The 19,496-nt window shown below is 46.1% G+C and overlaps 1 protein-coding gene across 1 annotated transcript in view; it reads right to left on the reverse strand.

The window, feature by feature from the left end:
- Positions 1-19,496, reverse strand: part of LOC113997171 (vascular endothelial growth factor receptor kdr-like) — a 131,973-nt gene that overhangs the window by 59,655 nt on the left and 52,822 nt on the right. The window contains exons 5-9 of the mRNA XM_027738810.2: positions 16,215-16,374; positions 14,689-14,825; positions 13,067-13,226; positions 12,162-12,279; positions 10,284-10,459 (exon numbers count right to left, since the gene is read on the reverse strand). Of these exons, the coding sequence (XP_027594611.1) occupies positions 10,284-10,459; positions 12,162-12,279; positions 13,067-13,226; positions 14,689-14,825; positions 16,215-16,374 (751 nt within the window). The remainder of the gene's footprint in view (positions 1-10,283; positions 10,460-12,161; positions 12,280-13,066; positions 13,227-14,688; positions 14,826-16,214; positions 16,375-19,496) is intronic.

Here is a 19,496-nt window from a genome sequence, read left to right on the forward strand (position 1 = left end):
GCTGTCAAGGAGACACAAGATATGCAAATATGAGCTACTGCCCACCTCATCAATCTTGAGCCCTTCCCCTCTTTTTTTAATAGCTTTTTTTCCTTTCTACCCCTTTACTCTTCCGAGAGGACTGACCAGATTGATCCCATGTCTTGGGGGGGATCCTCGCTTTCCATTTCTCATGGTCAGACTCTGAAAGATCTTCTGACCTAATCACTGCCTGAAAACACATCAGCATTTCCTTCTCCACCACATGGAAGGAGTATTGACTGGAGTTGGGTCAGCCATATCCTGTGCTGTAACAAAACATTATCTGTTTAAAGAACCTTCATTAGGTCCTGATTAACCTTTCCCCTCAGAAACCCAAATGACAGCCCTTGTTTGGTGTGGCTCTTGTGTTCCCTTCTGCTTTTTTGATCCCCTTTGGTTGGGTCTCGTTTCCCCTACACATGATGTGTTATGAGGCTCCAAACCTCCCCTCCTCACTCCTTTGTCCCTTCAGGGAGAAGGATTGTCTCTCTGGGAAGGAGAAGATGGAGACGGGAGCAGACAGGGGAGAACTTGAGCCCGAGGTGACGGTCTCTCAAACTCTCCTCCCTCTCTGTAACACCCACATTGCTCTGGGTCACACAGCCTTCTGCTGACCAAGTGCTTGGAGATTCTTGAGCAATTCTCAGGACAACGCTGAAATTCCTTGTAACTGGCATCTCATTTCCCATAATAAAATTATTTCTGATCATAAAAATAATTCTGTAAAGCTCCCCAGAGAGAGAAGCACATTTTTCATTATCTCGGGCATTTTTTCTTTTCAGTCTCAAATCCCGTGTTTGGCATTTCTGGACTGCACTCAAAAGCATGATTTTCACTTGGAAAAAGAGACTCTGAGTTCAGTGTGAAAGGTTACTCAAGTGTTACGTGAAAAGTTACTCAAGTGTTATGGTTTTGGGCTGTAAGGACAAAGGTTTACACACTTAAGGAGGGAGACTGTGTTTGTGTGGGTTTGTGTGTGTGGAAGAGCATGGGGGCACGAGGGTTGATCACAGTCTTTTAATATCAGGAGATTTTTCTACATTCATGGTTGACTGTTATTTAAATTGTCCTTCTGAAAAAGAAATATTAATTTTAACTTAATCCAATTCTAACAAGAACATACAGGAGTGACAAATGAATTCTTCACTCCACAATTACTTTACTGCACGGCACTATAAAAATTACTCGAGACCTAAAATGAGTCAAAATGATTCATCAATTGAAATAATCATTATTTATGAGGTTTAAGCAGTTATTTTCTTAAAATTTGAGAGGTTGGCTAAAAACGCCTCCCCATGTGTTCTTTGTAAGACAGTTAGTGCGGGGCCCTAGATAATCATGGGCATGACACCCAGAGACTGAGGCAGTTTCCACGTGTCTCCCTTTCCCTTCAGGCTGTGATGGAGGTGGGTGTCACTCTGCAAGGGACTCTGAACTGCAGCTGAACACAGTGAGGATGAGGCTCTTCCACAATCCTGAACGTGCCTCCTCTGTGCCTGGGGGGTGTTGGCCCTGCTGGTTTGCAGTGAGGAATGTGGGGGGGTCGGCTGGGGGATATTTCTTGGGATGAAAACTTCCCAAACTTTGCTCACTGCCATGGCCATTTTAATTCTTACTGTGCCCCCCTTGAAGCCTTTCCATTCCATTTGCTCAATGCTGACCCAAATCCTATTTACAGGAGTTGCCTCCCTCAGTGATGGAACACATTAACTGGCCTCTGTGGTGGGACTGCCCTTTCAGACTGACTCAGACTGGGTGGTTGCTCAGTGGGTTGGCACCTGCAGCACTTTCCCCTGTGAAAACCTCTCCACATCAGCCTGCTGAGGAGTTTTGAGCCTAAAGCCTGGGATTATTAGGGTGCACCCAGCAGTGTGTTTCTCGGGTAACTCTCTCCCTCCTCCAGACAGCGCTTTTCTTTCTCTTTCCTGTTTGCTCACTAAGCAGCACAGTGGAGTTTGGACAAACTCTTATCCCTGCTCGTGTCCAGGTGCAGGGAAGGCTTGGGGTACAAATCCATTTGTGAGCAATGCCAAATCCAAGGACATTTCTTGTTGCATCTAAAGTCTGGATTTCATTAACACACCTATATCTGTGTGTGCATTGCTGGGTTTTAAGCATCCAAAAGAGAAGGAGCTGTTGGGAAGGGGGAGCTGTAGGACTGGAGGGTCTCCAGAGGTCCCTCCAACCCAGCCATTCCGTGGTTCTGTGATTAAGTGATTTAGTTCTGTGCTTGGTGATTTCATAGGCATTGCACTACTGGCAGAACAGGAGGTGAGTAATCAAGGAGGTACCTCTGCACAGCCCCAGTTCCCACTGCTCCATCCCTCCTCCAGGAACTGCAGAGCAAGGTCCTCCTGCATCCTCGGAGCTCGGGGACTGTGCCGAGGCTGACCTGCCCCCTCTGCCACCCTCACCCTGGGTCACCTGTCACCTCCCTGCGGATCCTTGTCCCAGTCAGCGGCCCCTGCTCCAGCGGTGCTGAAGTGCCAGAGCAGATCTTTCCTCACACTTCCTTCCTTACCCAGGTATCGTTTGCTAGCCTGCTCCTGGCTTTCCACTCCCCCTGAGCTGGGATCTGCTGCTCCCTCCCAGCCTCCCATCCCATCCCCTCCCAGGCTGACCTTTCTCAAGCAGAAGGCAAACAAACCTTAAAAGCTTTCTGCTCCCTAGCTGCCTGCGGAAGGCACGATGTGCAGATGGCTTTAAATGTATCCAAAGAAATGGGTTTTCTCCCTCCCTGGCTCCAAGTGTGACTGTATCCCCAGCTCACTTTGCAGAGGTGCAATTGCTGGTGTGAGAGCTGACCTGAATAGCTAAAGACTTTGCTGCTGCTGCACTGGGAAATACAATCAAAAAACAGTTCTGTTTATCGTACCTTTCAAATTGATCAGCATTATGCAAATCTCACTTTCTGGTGTTATCTCTAGTTTGTGGCATTAGGAGCAAGTAATATGGGCAAGGATTAGGACATTTAACCCTCTGGTATTACCCCTTCTACAAGAGACTCTTCTGTCTAAATTCAGAGCAGATGCTCTGAGGGGGTTGTACACCTGCCACCGGAAGGAGCATCCAAATATAGAGGACAACACAGAGAAAGTTTCTTTGCCTTTTTTAGGGAAACTTTGCTTTACTCTCAGTGACCTCTCACAGAACTGCCATTTGTGTACCTTCCCCACTACCATTTAAACCAGGCTTCAAAAAATCTTTTCTCATTAAGCACATCATTAAAATAACATAGAATGGCCAATGGAACATTAGTCTCAGCCTTATGTACTTTGCTGGACATGGGCCTTCATAAAAACCACTGAGAGAGTGGCAACTAGTTTTCTCTTTATCCTTTCCCAAAAGCAAAAAACATTTGCACTTCAGAGTCTTTCATCTGATGTTCCTACAGCACTTAATGGAAATACAAGCTCTGTAGGTGGAGCCAGGTGAATATTCTGTGAGGCAGAGAGGGAAGTTATTAATGCAGACTGGGACTGGGCAAACAGGAGGGAAAGGGAAAAAAAGACCCAGGAAGTTGTCTGGGCTTGGCTCAAAAGTGATCTCTTTTTGGTGAGGTTTGGTGGGGGTTTTCTTTCTTTCTTTTTGGGGAAGGGGAAGGGGAGGGGAGGGGAGGAAGGAAGGAAGGAAGGAAGGAAGGAAGGAAGGAAAGAAGAAGGAAAGAAAGAAGAAAGGGAGGGTGGGAGGGAGGGAAGGAAGGAAGGAAGGAAGGAAGGAAGGAAGGAAGGAAGGAAGGAAGGAAGGAAGGAAGAAAATTAGTAAAATGACCTGAAAACACAACTTTTGTTTCAGATTGACCACGACATTGTGTTTGACCCCACCTGATTCTGTCTGAGAGCTTTTCCTGGACTGGTTCTGGCTGCAGTTTTATTTCCCATAGCTCTGCACCCAGGGCTGCTGTGAGGTGGGTGAACAGCACCGTCCCCACGGCACCTCTGCGGAAGCAAATGCCAAAATGGAATGAGTGGCCAAAATCCCTCTGTGAGTCACTACCACGGCCAGGAATAGAAGGCGGGGCAGCGATTATCGGTCTCCTGCCTAATCCCCAGCGCACACCCCCTGCTGCTCCACTGTAATCCGCTGTGGTGGGATGGGAATGCCAGGGGATGGGAGCAAACGGGAGACAAACTGGGCAGTTGGATCCTGTAGAAACAGATATTAACAAAAATCACAGGGCACTTGACCTGCCCTACAGGGCATTTTATTGTTAAAATGGCAGTGCAGCTTGGTTTTGTTTTTTTCTGACCTTGCACTGTCACTTCTGGATGTATCTCTCTTCCCTGAGTAGGAAGAAAGCTCTTTTCCAGTCTTGTACCACCTCTGCCAGAGCTCTCATTCACCCCTGATGCACCCAAGCTTTGGGGCAAAAAAAAAGGTTTTCCCTTTCTATGTCTCCGCATCTGATATTGTTGTGGCTAAACAGAGTTCAAAAGCAGATATGTAATAATGAACTGCTTCATTCTAAGCAGAGCAGGCACTTTTCTAGCATTTTTGTCTCTGTCCCCTTTTCCTGCTTTCCAAAAGAGAAAAACACCCACTGATGTACCTGCAGGCTTGGCTGAGGGACACTATGGGAATCACACGCGGCCACTTCCTCACCTCCCCCCACTCGGGGTGCTGGGGGCTGTCAGACAGGAATTGTTGCTGCCAAGAAAAGTAAGTCGAATGCCTTGGATTTTTCTGGCAAACTCCAGCAGGACCCCACCTTCCTCTTCCTAAAACTGCTTTGGCTACTCCCAACAACATGGAAATAGCTCATCGCAGTTGTTCATTAGGGCTCTCCTGGGAGTGCACTGAGGCCGAGCGGGGCTGGACTGAGGAGCTGGGACTGAGCAGGGTCTGCCTGATGTCAGGGAGGAAACTCTTCAGAATATGTCTGTAATTACTGTGCTGGAAAGGCCCTCTGCAGCCTCCTTGTGCTGCTACATTTTCTCTTTTCTTTCATATATCTCCCAAAAAAAGTCAGTTGTTTCTCTCCTGCCTGTGCCTGATAAATGAGATTGCAAGCACACACTGGAGCACTGTGTCTCCTTGCCCTTGCTCTTCTCAACTGAGTGTCCTGCATCCAGAGCATTGATCACAGCCATCACTGCCAGAATCCAGGAGAAAAGCAAAGCCATGGGCTTGGGGAGCAGCAGTTGGATGGAGACAGGCCCTGGTTTATTTTGGGATTTCTAGTTTGCTCGGCTGGCCCAGGTGGTGCAAAATTGGATTTTCTATTTTGCCTTTTCCTGAGTGGCTCATCCTCCAAGGAGCTGTGCAGGAGCTGGATGTGATACCCAAAGGAAGCCCAGCCCTGGCAGGACACCAGAGTGTGCAGGCAAGGCCACTTTGTGTAGGCCTGATTCTTGTATCTGGCTCAGTCCTTCCACCAAAACATCAGCTGGATTTCACTGATAATCCAAGGAAAGCCTTGTTTCTCCCACTGCAGCAGTGTTCACCTCAAAGATATCAGTACCCCTTCCAACACCAGAGACTCTGGGACTCTCCCCTCTGTCCTGCCCTGGCTTTAGCAGAGATCCACCACTCTAAGAGCTCTTTTTCTCTGAACTGGCAGAGCCCAAGAGCATTAACCTCATCCTCAAGGTTCCTTTCCCTCTCCAGACTGCTCTGGGTCTGGGTGAGGCAATGGGGTTTTGCTCACATGGATCACCACATATTTACTGGTTTTTACAGAGGTCACTGTGGACTCCTTTGATGTTGACTTATCCCTTCAAGCCAAGGAAGGTCAGGCACAGAACTGCCTTTGCCTTTGATTTTAAACCAACTCTGAAGAGCTGATCTGGCCACAGAGCGGGGCAACATGTGCATCATTAAGAGCTCTGGAGCTGTTTCTCCCTGGTAACAGGTCGAGGTGCAGCCAGTGCCTCGCGGACATAACAAGGAGCACATGGCAATGCATACGTGAATTTCCCCTGCATCCCTGTTATTCCAGGACACAGGGAATTCACCAGGAGCCTGTGAATTTCTGCTGCCTGTGGTAAAGGCTATTTCTAGCACTTAATCCTGCATTTCTTATGGATACAACACGAGCTTGGGGGATCGAGGACTCTATGAGGGAATGTAACTTCAGTTGGCTGGAGCAGCTGGAACCCAAAGCAATATTTGCTGGAAGAACCTTGAGGAAGCACAGGAGAGAAACTTTGGGACAAAGAAGAAAGGCAAAGGGTGATGGAGGTTATTCATCCCATTTTTGAATTAACTTATGCTTCAGTACACTCCTCACTCCCTATGTGGTGGCCAGAGCACACTGACTGCTCCAAAAGGGCTCAGCAGGAATCCTAATGGACATGGATGACTTGGACAAGGGTGAGAATGAAACACAGCCTGCTTGCCCAGAAATAGATTTGAGGGGATTGTTTATGTTTTGTTCTGAAACTGCTTTGCACTCCAGCCTGGAATAACTCTTTTCTCCCACATTTCTCCTTCTTGGCTGGCTCAGATGTTCAGCCACCAGCTGTTTGCTAGGATTGTTCCTTCTCCTTGCTCCCTCCCTCCCAAATTCTTCAGGACATTATTTTCTCGAAGCTTTTCTCAATAAGAATTTAATCAAACAAAACAAAAACACAGCAACCCGCCGCTTCTTGGACAGTGTTTGATGTGTAAATATGTAAAGAAGGAGTGTTTTGAAAATGCAGTCAGCTGCCTCCTGGGGACTTGAGTCCTACAATGAGCCAAGGTGACTCCACACCGAGATACATGCTCCTGCAAGATTAAATTCCAGCTGCAGTGGGAGCAAGGGTGACCAGAGGCACAGCTAAGCCACTTCTTAAAGTGACATTTTTTGAATTGCAGCACGATTCTCCTCCAGGCCAGGCAGCTCCTTGTGTACCTTGTCAGCCAGGTCCTCGCCTTGGGCTGGGGTTGCTCTCAGTTCCCACCCTGCAGCTCTGGAGTTATTGGCCCATTTTGCTCCTTCTTTACTCTCTGGAGCCCAGACAATGATACCCCTGCATGTACTTATCAGTTTTATGGCCAAAACAACCTGGGGAGGGGGGGGGAAGAGCTTGGAATATTTCCCCATGGAGTGAAATACCTTGTACAATGGATGTCAGAACTACTGTGATTGTTCCCAGTTAAGTATCCAGGAGGTGACTCCAAGGAAAGCTGTAGCAGTGCAAGTCAGAAGAGATGCTGCATCCAGGGCTCAGGCAGGTGAATTCTGATCTTGTTCTCATCCTGCTTAAAGGATTCTCCTCTGCTGCCATTATTAGTGAATAAAATACACTGCAAAAATTAATACAGTGCAGTTTCATGGACGAGTCCTGCTGCTATTTATACTTTGTTTGTGAAAAACAATTCACAGCACTGTTAACTTTAAACTTCCTCTATACCTAGTCCAAATTTGCAGCTGATGGGTTTGTCACAGCAGGCTGACTGCTAGCTGTACTACCTGTGGCACTTGGGAACATTAATGATGGATTATTGTGAAGAGACTCTCAGAAGAGGGGGCTTTGTGATTACTGATCATTTCTATAGTGCAATGGCCCCTTGCAGCAACAGAAAACATTCATATGACATTGATCTTCTCATTCAAAAGTCTATTTAAATGGTTTTCCCCTCTTCTCTTCAACTGTATGGATCAGAACTCACTCCCTCTCACAGATGCAGATCTGAAATGCAAAGACTGGCCCTGTTTTTTTGGGAACAATTACTCAAAAAGAAATGTTCTTCCCCAGTCTCAGGGAGCTGATACCCGGTTATTACTCAGCATGAGGTTTATCAGGAGCTGAACTGCTGCAGGCTCCACCTTTTAGACTCAATGCAAAACTGATACTCCTACCACTGTGTTCACTTGAAGCCCAAGAGGATTTTTCCATCAACTCTACTAATCCCTGTGTTCAGATTCCAGGTTCAGTAATTGCAGACTGCCTATGGTTCCAAGCAGAGACATTAATCACACCTCCAGCTCAGAGGTGGTGGGCAGGGTAATCCTGGTATAAAAGGCCTACAAAGTGTGCATTGGTCTCCTTCTCTGTGTCTCTGTGTCTGCTGAGACTCCAAGCAGTCTAATCTATCCAAGTGTCACACCAAGATATCAGTCATGATGACTGGAGATAAAATGTCAGGTTATTTGCAGAGAGTTAAGGGGAAAATTCCAATCTGCCTTCACTTGGGACCTTCAGAGTGGGTTTGAAAATAAAGCAGAGGATGCTTTTTCCAGATCTGGAAAAGCAGTCCCTTTACTCTGGTGGAAAGCACAAGAAATGGGCAGTTTGCTGCTCTCGGATAAGCTCCAAGACAAAAATTTGCCCTTTTTGGTCTCTGCCCACATGAAGCACAGCAAAATGAGCCTCTCCTTGGTCTCAGGGCTTCACACACATCAGGGTGGGGCTGCAGGGAAGAGCCTGGCAAAGGCAGGAGAGATTCCCTGGGTGATCTGTGTCAGCCCAGCCTGCAGCCAAGGCAAACACCCCCTTTGTGTGCAGCCTGCAGCTTCCAACCCACGGCATTCCTGGGCACGTGTTTGCCTTGCTTGCTCTCATTTCTGCCATGACTTTCTGTCACCAGGAAAGAGGCACTTGCTGTGCATTTTTCCTGTGCTTCCCCATGTGACAATTGCTCCTGCAGGAGCTGGACTTTACAAGCTCTTGAGAAGTGGTGGGTTTGCAATTAAATAATTATTGCTGATGGAAGTCTTTGCTGGGCTGAGCCCTTGGGAAGGCTGAGGATGAGCACCAGGCATGTGAGGGGCGGGATGCCATCATCCTGGGCATACCACAGAGATGAAAGGCTTGTGCTGCAGTGAAGAGCATGGGATGGTTTAATCCTGAAATAGCATCTTGCTCATAGAAACAAGGGCTGTTTGTTTTTCATCTGCCTATTTGGGGAACGGCTGCTCTTCCAGTAAACTGTCTCCTCTGCACGCAAACACCAATATTTACCTTGACAAGATAGTTTATTATCATTCTTAATTTTCTCTTCCTCTGAACGTTTCCGTTCTCTTAACAAGAGGCAAAATCATTGTATGGAAAAACAATCTCAAGTGAACAAATTACTCAGCTCAACATATTCCTCCTCCTCAGTTGAGCTGCAGTACCTGACCATAAGCATGTTCTTAGCTTATCACACATTAGTTTATGTCAGGCTTAAGCTTTTTTAATCTACCATATATTTTTTAGCATTTTTAATAGGCCAGATGTGCCTAAGTGACAAATCCTCCATTTTTTAGGCATTATTCCTTTCTGAAAGGTGAAACGAGAAGAACACAACTGCTGGAAGTTACGTGGTGCAACAATACATAAGTATATAAAAAAATGGACAACTGAGAATATTTTTAGGTGTAAAAAGGGTAAGGAGATAAGAGTTCACCACAGAAAAGAAAGCAAACCTGTCTCAATAACTTTATCCATCTCACTGCCCGAGTGAACCTCAGGAAATACCAAGGGAAGCAGAGTTTTGCTGAGCTCCTACTTGTCCTTATGATTCAATCTCTGTTGCCAAATTCAGTGGATTAAAAGAGGCAGTGGATGTGCAAAGAGACAATGTGGCTCTGTCTTCCATTTTCCCAGCAAGAGAGGTTAATAAATGGGATTCCAATATCTATTTTCCCTCTATGGTAAATGAACCTGCTTCAGTGCACACCACAGTTTACTGCACAGTTTTCTCCACGTTCCCCTGAAAACCAACCTGTCTCTCAAGTGCTCCCAGCAAATAAAAGACAGAACAGAAAATATAGACTTGTAAAGTGTATCTGGAGCAGGATGATAGACAGACATAAAAGCCAGGGCAGCTTATCCAGTTCCTTCCCTCAGCCCCACCGAGACTCTTCCTGTCCCAACAGATGTTCTCCAATGCTTTGCCCAAGCTAGTTCTTAATCCCAAGGGATAAAACTTCCATCACTTCTCTTGGGAAACTGTGCCTGTAGTTCTAAGACCTCACTACTCGATATCCTCCCAAACTCCTATTAAAATGTAAGTCCTGTGAGGTTTATTCACTTCCAAGCCCTTTCTGCTTTCCTCTGTGGAGCCACGCACGGTGCTGCAGCTGTTGGAGGTGCCATGTCTTGGTGGAAAGGGGCTTTAGATGACCTAGTTTCAGACTAACTCCTCTCCATTGGGCTGCTTTGATGGAGCTCGTGGTGAAAGGAGGGGTTCAGTGGTTCCTGAGTGAGGTGGTGATCTGTGCATGGTGCTGTGTCAGCTCTTATCAGCTAAACCCTGGGAAACATCACCCATTCCTGCTGGCTGGGGAAGTGGGATCACCCAAACTATGATAAGTACCCCAGGAGAAGCCATTATAAACATCAAGTCCTTACCTGTCACCACCAGCTGCATGGTGAGGTTCTTATAGAGGCCGTATTTGGGGTTGCTCAGGACGATGGTGTAGTTCCCAGCATGTTTGGGTCTCACATCCCGTATTCCCAGCCTGTACTTCAGTGGATCTGGCTCGTAGCAGGTGTGGTTGTCCTTGATCAGTTTGCCATCCTTGTACCTGTTTTGGAAGTCCCATCAAGGCTCATCATGAAGGCTTTCCCTCAGAAATGCTGTCACCCACCTTAGGGTGGGTAAAGAGTCATCCTTGGGAACCAGTAAGGGAAATACAGGTCTATAATCCCTGCTTGAATTTGATATACTTCCACACTAGAACTGAGCAGCATCTCATCTGGTTTCCAACAAACAGGAAAAAGATGTTTTAATGGATCTGAATGAGCAGTGCCTCTCACATGCTCAACTACAGTCAGAAATGTACCTCTAAATGCCCCAAATCATGCTGAGTGGGCAATACCAAGTGCAAGAAATCATGGGTTAGCAAAATGTATGTCCTCAGCTTTAAAAGAAGAGATTAATTAAGCAAAATTTTCTTTCAAAATGTGCATATGACCCTTTGAGGTTTCTGAAAAGTTAAAGTCTGTGACCTGGAGAAAGACAGTCAATAGCAAGGTCAGTGAGGAATTCCCAGGCCAAAATGTTCACTAGGAGTAGGAGAGCAGGGTCTGTATGAGTAGGTTCCTCTTCACTGCTAACCCAACATGCAGATTTGGGTTATGGTTAGGAAACAGGCCAGACTTTGCCACACACAGAGCTTTAGGCTTGGTGGAAGGAGAAGCTGGGACATATGTCCTACTGCCTGAGAATGCTGGAAACTTCTTTTACAGTCGTTAAAACAACTATCCTGAGAGACCTCCAACATCAACAGCTGCAGCTTGGAGGGAAGACAGCTCTGGTGGTCCCAGGCAGCCCCCAAACAGCTCCATGCTGAGCCTGCACAAAGCCTTGGCAGAGAGAAGGGCTCAGTCCCCCCCTCAACTCCCAACATCCCCAGATAACAGCAGCAATTAAAACCACCTCCTGGCACCACTCATTTCACTGATTTGACTAACGTTAGAGAATTTAGGGTCATTGCACTGCTAATAAAATGCAGCAAGGCCAGCCTTGAGCTGGCCAAGGACAGGTGCTCTGGGCAATGCCTCCTTCTCTGCCAGGATAGGCAAACCCTTGCCAGATATCCCATGGGATTTCATGCAGTTAAAGATGTATAAGGCATTGCATGGGGTTGTTAAAGACCTCTGGCACAATGAAGCCTGGAAAAGCAGCAAGAGAGAAGACAAGTGGTGAAAGGGCAAGGAGAGACATGAATGTCTCCTAGAGCTGCTGCCGTGTTGCCCCTCCTGTTTAGCAGATCCATTGCAGTCCTACTGGAGCCCTTAGGTTGGTCTGGAGCATTCACTGTATTGTTTACAAGGATCTGGTGGTAGAGGATTGGAGGAAACTACTTAAAAGTTATGAAAAGAAACAATTTGTCATGTTGAGAACGTGTCCTTTCTATTATCCCCTTGCAGACTGAGCATCGCTGATGGGAGTCAACAGGCAACCCTTCCCCATGAGCTTTCTACTTGAATCTCCCAAACACTTCTGTGTCCAGGGTAAGCAAAACCCTCATTTTTCCTTTAGGGACCTTTCCTGAATGACTAGGAGGAAAACCAGCATGGGCATGAGGTATGGCTTGCCCAGCTCCACAGAACTAGGGCAGCTCAGAGCAGAGTCACATCTCAGCTGAAGTGTGAGCCCCCAGCTCTGGGCATTCCCAGCTCCCAGCTCTTATCTCTGTGATAAGGAACAGCAACAGTCTATTCCAGACAGGAGCCCTAAAGAAGGTCCTGTATCCCAGAGTTTGCTAGGATGAGGGAACTCACCAGGAGACAATGGGTCGAGGGAAGGCGTCCACCTTTGCAGCCAGTTTCAGTGACTTGTGTCCCGAGGTGATCTCGTAGTAAGGCCCTTTCTTATGTGAAACAGTGATGTAGGGTTTTTCTGGGAAGAGAAATGAGCAGGAAGACAAGGAATAGCAGATCTGCCGTGGGACAGTGCTCACACCTGTGAATTGTGCTGTGACTGCCTGGGATTGTTTCCAGTACAGATCTGCAGAGCTCAGCCAACCAAATGGAATGTCAGGCTGCTCCTGAACAGCACAGCCACAGCCAGGAAGGGCCGTTTCCACATGAGGTACTTGATATGGAAAGCAGGGAATAAACACCTGCATTGCCCTGGATCTGGGTGTGAAACTGCCTGGGGTATCTCTTGTCCACGTGGATGAACAGGCTGGATTTACAAGGGCCTCAGCACCACACGTGACTTTTTCAAAACAGTTCAGCTCCCAGTTAATCCATGTCCTCAGACATCACAGAATCCCAGAATGGTTTGGGTTGGAAGGGACCTTAAAGCCCATCTCATTCCACCCCCCACCATGAGCAGGGACACCTCCCACTAGCCCAGGTTGCTCCAAGCCCTGTCCAACCTGGCCTTGGACACTTCCAGGGATGGGGCAGCCACAGCTTCTCTGAGCAACCTGTGCCAGGGCCTCACCACCCTCACAGGGAGCAGTTTCTTCCCAATATCCCATCTAAATGTACTCTCTTGAATTTGTTTGAAGGCACAGTGCTGGGCGCTGACTCTCATCGAGGTTAGAGTTTACAGATGATTGATGGTTGGTTTAACTAGTTGGCTTTCTTCCTAATGCCATTTCTAGAGCAACAGATTTCCTACCTTTAAGCTTAACAATCTTGGTCCCTAGGTGCCCTGGCTTGACTGCAGCACTTACCATAAACTGTAACTGTGACATTGGCCTCCAGCCTAGTGGCATTGAACGTCCTGCAGATGTACAGCCCTCCATCCTCCATGGTGACATTTTCAATTGTCAGGCTGCTGCCAACTTTGTACACCACATCACTCTGGTCCATTGCTCTCCTAGGATGGGGGTGCTGCAAGTCAGAAAAAAAGAGGGTCAAAAAGCAGCATAAAGTGGATTGTTTTGTTCAGCCTTTCAAAGTCTGCCAGAAAAGCAGTGATTCATATAAAAATTATCATATCTCCCCATCACTGAAATAAATTATACAAAAGAAAAATCAGCAGGAAGAGCTCTTGTGTGAGGTTTCATTATCGAGTCTAATAAGAGAGAGAAACAGAGTGGAACTGTGGTGCTTCTTTACTGAAATCTGGGCAAACAGGTAAATAAGGGGATGTATCAAAGCTCAGCCCTTCTTCAGGACCAAATCCCAGGGATCTTGGGGCAAAACAGCTGTAGGGTCAGATCTGTGCTCTGGGGTTTTGGGTTTGGTTTTTTTAAAATTTATTTTGGTCACAGTCAGTATTTTTCTGTATTAAAAGCCTCCTACTTTCTAAAAGAAATATATTATGACAGAAATATAATATATTATGACAGCCAAATGCCAATGCAAATTCCTGTAGCATTTTAGAAAGCATTATTGCTTCTGGTAGGATATTTTAACCCAGAAATTTGGCCAAGAAATTTTACATTTATAATGTTAGAAATATAAGGAGGGTTCACAGGAAAACAACTCTCTTCCACCATATGGGGTTCAAGAAACAAAATTCAGTCACACTAGTGCTTGCACTTCGATCAATTCTATGTTATGTTTTCTGTAGTTTCTTCACTGAAACAAACCCAGACATTCTTTCTTTAAGTACGCGAAATAAGTCAAAATTAATCAAGTTTTTGGAGTCACATTTTACACCTTCCCAAGAGGCCTGAATCCTTCTTTGAAATGTGTATTTTGCTGAACTAAAAAAAAAACCCAAACCCACTGATTTTAATTCTGAGCACCAAACAGAACCATGAGTAGAATCTCAGATACATGAACTGATTCGGAAAATACCCCTTCTTCCCTCTGTTTTTCCCTTGGGAGAACTGAGAGGGTTTGGTACCTCAAATGCTTAGTCTCTTACATGCTTCCACTTCATATTTGGCGCTTTTGTATTGCCTTCCCCAGAAAGCTCAAGAACATACACTCAGAATTTAGATTCCGTTCTTTGGTGGCAATTTCAGCAATTGTCTTTTGTTTTGCTTTTTCCTACTTCATAAATCCCAAAATGGATAAACAACGTGCAACCTTCATGGCTGCCTTTAAGACTTGTCCCTGTGAGACACACAGGGTAGAAGAAATGAGAGTTTTTCTTCCCAATAAGAAGCAAACACTCCTGGTTCTTCTTGTCAGGGTATTTTTAGCCTGAGATCTGCAGGTTCAAGAAGGTCAGATAAGTTTCAGATTCATCCAGACTAAAAATACAATCAATTGTAGGCTTACAAATGGTTGGATATGTTTCAGAAGAAGGCCTAGTCACGTTTTCCTCAGCCCTGTAGACAGGTCTTTGTTTTGGGGAGGGAGAGATGCATGAAAGCAGAATCAGTTTGCATCAACTCACCCTCCCACGGGGACACGTCCAGATGAACTCAATGCGCCCGTTGATGAAGGTTTCTGCTTTGCATTCCAGATGGAGAGTCTCTCCAACCAGCAGTTTTTTGGGAGTTGCTTTCAGAGCCAGGTTCTGTATTCTGCCCTCTGGAATGGAAAGGGCAAAGGTGTAACCTCACAGCACTCTTTGCATCAGTCACACGAAGGGTGGAATCCACACCACGGTCGCCTCCTCAATATCCACTCCTTCCCAAAATACCTCCCCTTAGTCTGTCCTTGCTATGGAAATTGTGGGAAATGCCCACACATGGAAACATTGGGTCAGTTGTGTAAATGCCTGACCAGCAGCTAATCCCATGGACAGAGTCATTAAGGCATGACTTCTGCCTTTGCCATGTTTGGCTCCAACCTTCACTCCCCAGCTCCAGAGAAAGGCTTTTCGGAGGTGACTCATCCTTTCGGGGCCTCAACGTGTGGGTATCTGTGAGAGGCTCCACTTCTGTGGAACATGAAACATGTTTCTCCTGCCCTCTCCTGACCTGCTCCCTTTCTTTTTCATGAATGGGATCCCAAATCTTGATCTTACATATTTATTGATGCCTTAAACACATCAGCTCTGGACTAAATTTCATCCTGTTTCTGGTCCCCCATACCAAACACATCCCTGAGCACAGCACAGTAACACAGGATAGAGTAAGGGATTGACTGGGTCCTTTTGGGCTGCAGAGGGATGATCTAAGAGGCTTTTTAGGTTTGCATTCATGATTTAGTAAAAAGTTACTCCAGCAAGGAAAAAAAAGAGAGAGAGATTTTACAGGACTCTCATTTGGCTGCCGTACAAATTTACAGGCTTGTTGTTTAAAGCTGAGTGCTAATTGTATAGAAGGATGCCATGATCTAATGGGAATGAAGTCACAACAAATATAAGATATATGAGGAAAGAACGAACATACACTGAAAGCAAAAGAAAAACAAATTCTAGTTGGCTTCATATAAAAGTCCACCACTCAAAAATTTAATGTTCAGTTGCTCCAAATTCATATTTTCTTTATGAGCTGAAGCTCAACTATAAATACAAGGGAAATGGTGTAGTAAATCAGCAGGAGAAAATATACAAAAAAGCAAAGGTTTGAATTAGCAGTTTAGTGAGATTTTTATATCATGATTGTGCGTGTTTAATGACCAGAAGCAAAAATAAAGCTGCTTTTGGTTTATCCTAAACCAGCAGTTGTTTGAATATACATACAGCTCAATCCAAGCAAACAAAGCCTTGGTGGGGTTTGAATAAAACACTCTTGTTTTGTACCACCTCAACACTTGGTAATTTTTCAAAACCAGGAGTGGATCAAGTCCAAGTTCTATTGAATAGGAAATAGGGGAAGAATGAGTTTTCTTTTAGCATTCCAGCTTGGACTTGCTACAGATCATACCAATTAGATATATCGAATGTAATTGAGGCTCCCCAGGAAATAATCCCGGGGGCTCACAGTGACACGGAGCCATGGCGGCCGTGCCTGGTGGGCAGGGGTCACTCACCCAGTCTCTGGGCCAGGTAGTAGGAGTTGAACACAGTTCCATTGATGTTGGCAGAGCATGTGAGCACTCCAGAGTACACAAAGGCGTGAGAGGGGATGACAAACCCTCTCCTCGGGTCCCACACCATCCTCTTGAAGTTGATCTCTGCAGAAGAAGGATACTGCAAGAGAACAGACAAGGAGGCTCATAAGACCTTCCCTTTCCCCTCCAACCATTGAGGCAACGAGCCAAGACTGTTCTGGGAGAGGCAGGGGGAGATTCGACCTCCCAGAGTGGTGGGTGGTCTCATTCCACACACTTCTTAAGCAACAACAACCTAAGCAAACAGAAGAGCCCTCCCTGAGGTGGCACTGTCTTTGAAATCCAAAACTTGGACATCATAATAGGGTTTTTCAGCAGCCTCAGTCCTCTCAGATCTTGGGCAGGATGCTGTGCTACCCACTGCAGGTCCCATGTCTCTCATCTCCTTACGGGAAATAATTATGCCCATCTTATATTAATTTTGTAGGGTAATATTTTTGCAAGTGGTTAAGAATAGGATTTGCTTCTCCCAGTTCCTCACATCTTCCGGGGATCTCACAGTACTTTACAAATATGTGTGAAGTGAGAGCCCCCTAAAATCAGAATCATTCATGTCACTGACTCACCTGACAGCAGTTATATTCAAGGTATCATCTGTGACCAGTCATCTATACCACAGAAAGGGGGAAGACACTCTCAGAGCACCCTATGGATTTCTTGGTGACTTCAAAGTGTAAATCATAGGATGGCAGAAATAAGGGGACTTAGTAACAGACATTTTTTGTCCTAAATTCGTAAACATTTGCAATGTTCTGAGGTTCTTGAAAAAAACACTCTTTATAAGTTCTGCTCATGAGGAAGAAGTGAGAATACAAAAGGCAAATTAGGATGAACCCTCTTCCATATGCCCTTGAACACACCAGTATTGAGTAGCTTGGCTTTTGCTGGTAGGAATAATTAGTTTATTGCTATTATTAACACACAGGGAAACCCTGTATTTGCCAGAGAAAATGTAATTTACTTTAAAATAATTTTGAAAATCTTGGATTATAATGTAGAAAAGAAACATGTGAAATTAAGTGCAGACAAATAGCTCAGGAGTTTTTGCAGGAGGGTGAATGGAAGCCCAGGTAGGTCTGACTTTCCCATCAGGACAAGGGAAGGCCCTTTAGGACTGGGGATGCTCTATAGGAGTGTTGAGATCACTTCTGCCCCCAAAAATGAAGGGTTTGGGGGAAATCTCAGTGTGCCTACACACGATGACTAACTTTATTTGCAGTGCTTCTCCCTCCTCCTCCTCCTCCCATTCCAGCTACTCAAAGGTGAGGCAACTTGATGTTTTTCTTTTCTCAAAGACCTTGTTTTATCTTGTGGAGCTCACCAAGGGAAGAGCTGCACCAGGGCCTGCAAGCAGGAATTTCCCCAGTGATGGAACAGTTTTGCTCCTATTCCTGTTGTTCAGCAGTGTGCAATTTCTGTTTGTCTCCCAGCAGCCGGAACCCTTGTTTGGCACTGCAGCTTACAGAGGATTCAGTCTAAATAATTCTCCTGTTCCACAGAACTTGCAGCTTCAGGCTCTGGGAGCTGAGGCTCAGAACTCTCCTTTGAATACACAAGGGATGAGGTTGGCATTGGTTTGGGTCACTTGTTGTTACATTTCCAGCCCAGACCAAAGACAAAGGGATTCTGGCTGAGGGGCAGGGACTGGGGATGTTGTGTGGGAAGGATGCACAGCAAGACAGTTGTTGTCTTTTGGAGCAGCAGCTCTTCTAACAGCAGTAGGAAACAAGGATTTCATGTAAATGCTTTTGAAATAATCAAGCTGTGGAGTCTCTGTTTAGAAGCATTAGGAAAAATAAGACAAATTACCGAAGGATATCTGAGACCTGAGGCTTATTCATGCTTTAACACTCATGAAGGTCAGAGCTGTAAGTGGCAAATGCACACTGAACCAGATCAGTGACTAAACAGATCTGACAAGACTGAAAATGCTTTTTTTTGCCCAGAATTAAAATCATGTTAAGCAAAATTAAAATCTGAAATGTGTGTCTTAGCATGAGTTCATTAATAACAAAGATGATATATAGAGTTAGCTGGGATCTGCTTAGTATTAGCAAGAGGTACCTTTCTCCGTGCATATTTAAAGGCCAGAGAGTGCAATGATTTTAAAGTATAATGGTAACATAAGGAACTTAATTTATGGTGGAAAAAAGTACATTTTCTACAAGAATAATAAAATGTGATAAAGCTGAACTTCATGGTTTGGCAGCTCTGCTCCCCGATGGCAAGGGGAGGGGGAAAGAAAAAATAACCCCACTCAGGAGGCCCTTTTCAACGCTACACACATATTAAATGTCCTCATAAAACATCTGAAAATATATATTTAAACAATCAAACAAAAAGCGTCGATGCTGCTCGAAGGAAGTCACAGTGGCTTCCCTGCCTTTGAAGTGCGTTGTCTACTGGAGATTAAATTTGGAAGTAGAGGATGTTCTAAATTTGTCTGATCGCCTTGTTCACCTCTCCCCCCTCCTCACCTCCGCCCCTCTCCCGCCCCGCTTCCTCCCCTCACGGGAAGCCGCCACCTTGGCTCCACGGGCGCCGCGGAATTCCCAGACAGGGCAAAACCAGCGGGGACTTCGCGTCGCTGGATCCCGGGGCCGGCAGCGCTTCCCGACGAGCGGGAAGCTGCCGGGCCCGGAGCGCTCCTGAGGGAGCAGGGCTCAGCATGAGATCACCGGCTGTGCTGGGCTGGAAGGGGACCAGGGCTCAGCATGGGATCACCGGGTGTGCTGGGCTGGAAGGGACCCACGAGGATGATCGAGTCCTGTCCCTGCTCCCCCCAGAGCAGAGCTCAGTCCCTGCCCCTCCTCTGCCCCTGCCCCGGCAGTTGGAACTGCACTGAGGTCTCCCCTCAGTCTCCTCTGCTCCAGCTGAACACACCAAGTGCCCTCAGTGTCCTCACACGGCTTCAGATCAAGGCCCTGCACCATCTTCTTTGCCCTCCTTTGGACACTCCCTAATAACTTAAAATCTTTCTTATATTGTGGTGCCCAAAACTGCATCTGTGTCCGTGCCCTGCCCTCCAGCTGCTCTGCCTTGAAGGGGGAAAATCTTTTTGGGACTATTTTCTGTGCAACTCAAAAGGGAGATTTCAGTGGAGATTTCATTCCAGCAGCAAGATAAAGGGCTTCAGTTTGTGTTTGAAATTACCAGGGAGAATTTAGCTGGCAAGCAAGGAGAGCAGGACTGCCCATAAAT

Source organism: Pipra filicauda, unplaced genomic scaffold (genome assembly GCF_003945595.2).
Source record: "Pipra filicauda isolate LSUMZ 115617 unplaced genomic scaffold, ASM394559v2 scaffold377_size797966_pilon, whole genome shotgun sequence".
Classification (NCBI taxonomy): Eukaryota; Metazoa; Chordata; class Aves; order Passeriformes; family Pipridae; genus Pipra; species Pipra filicauda.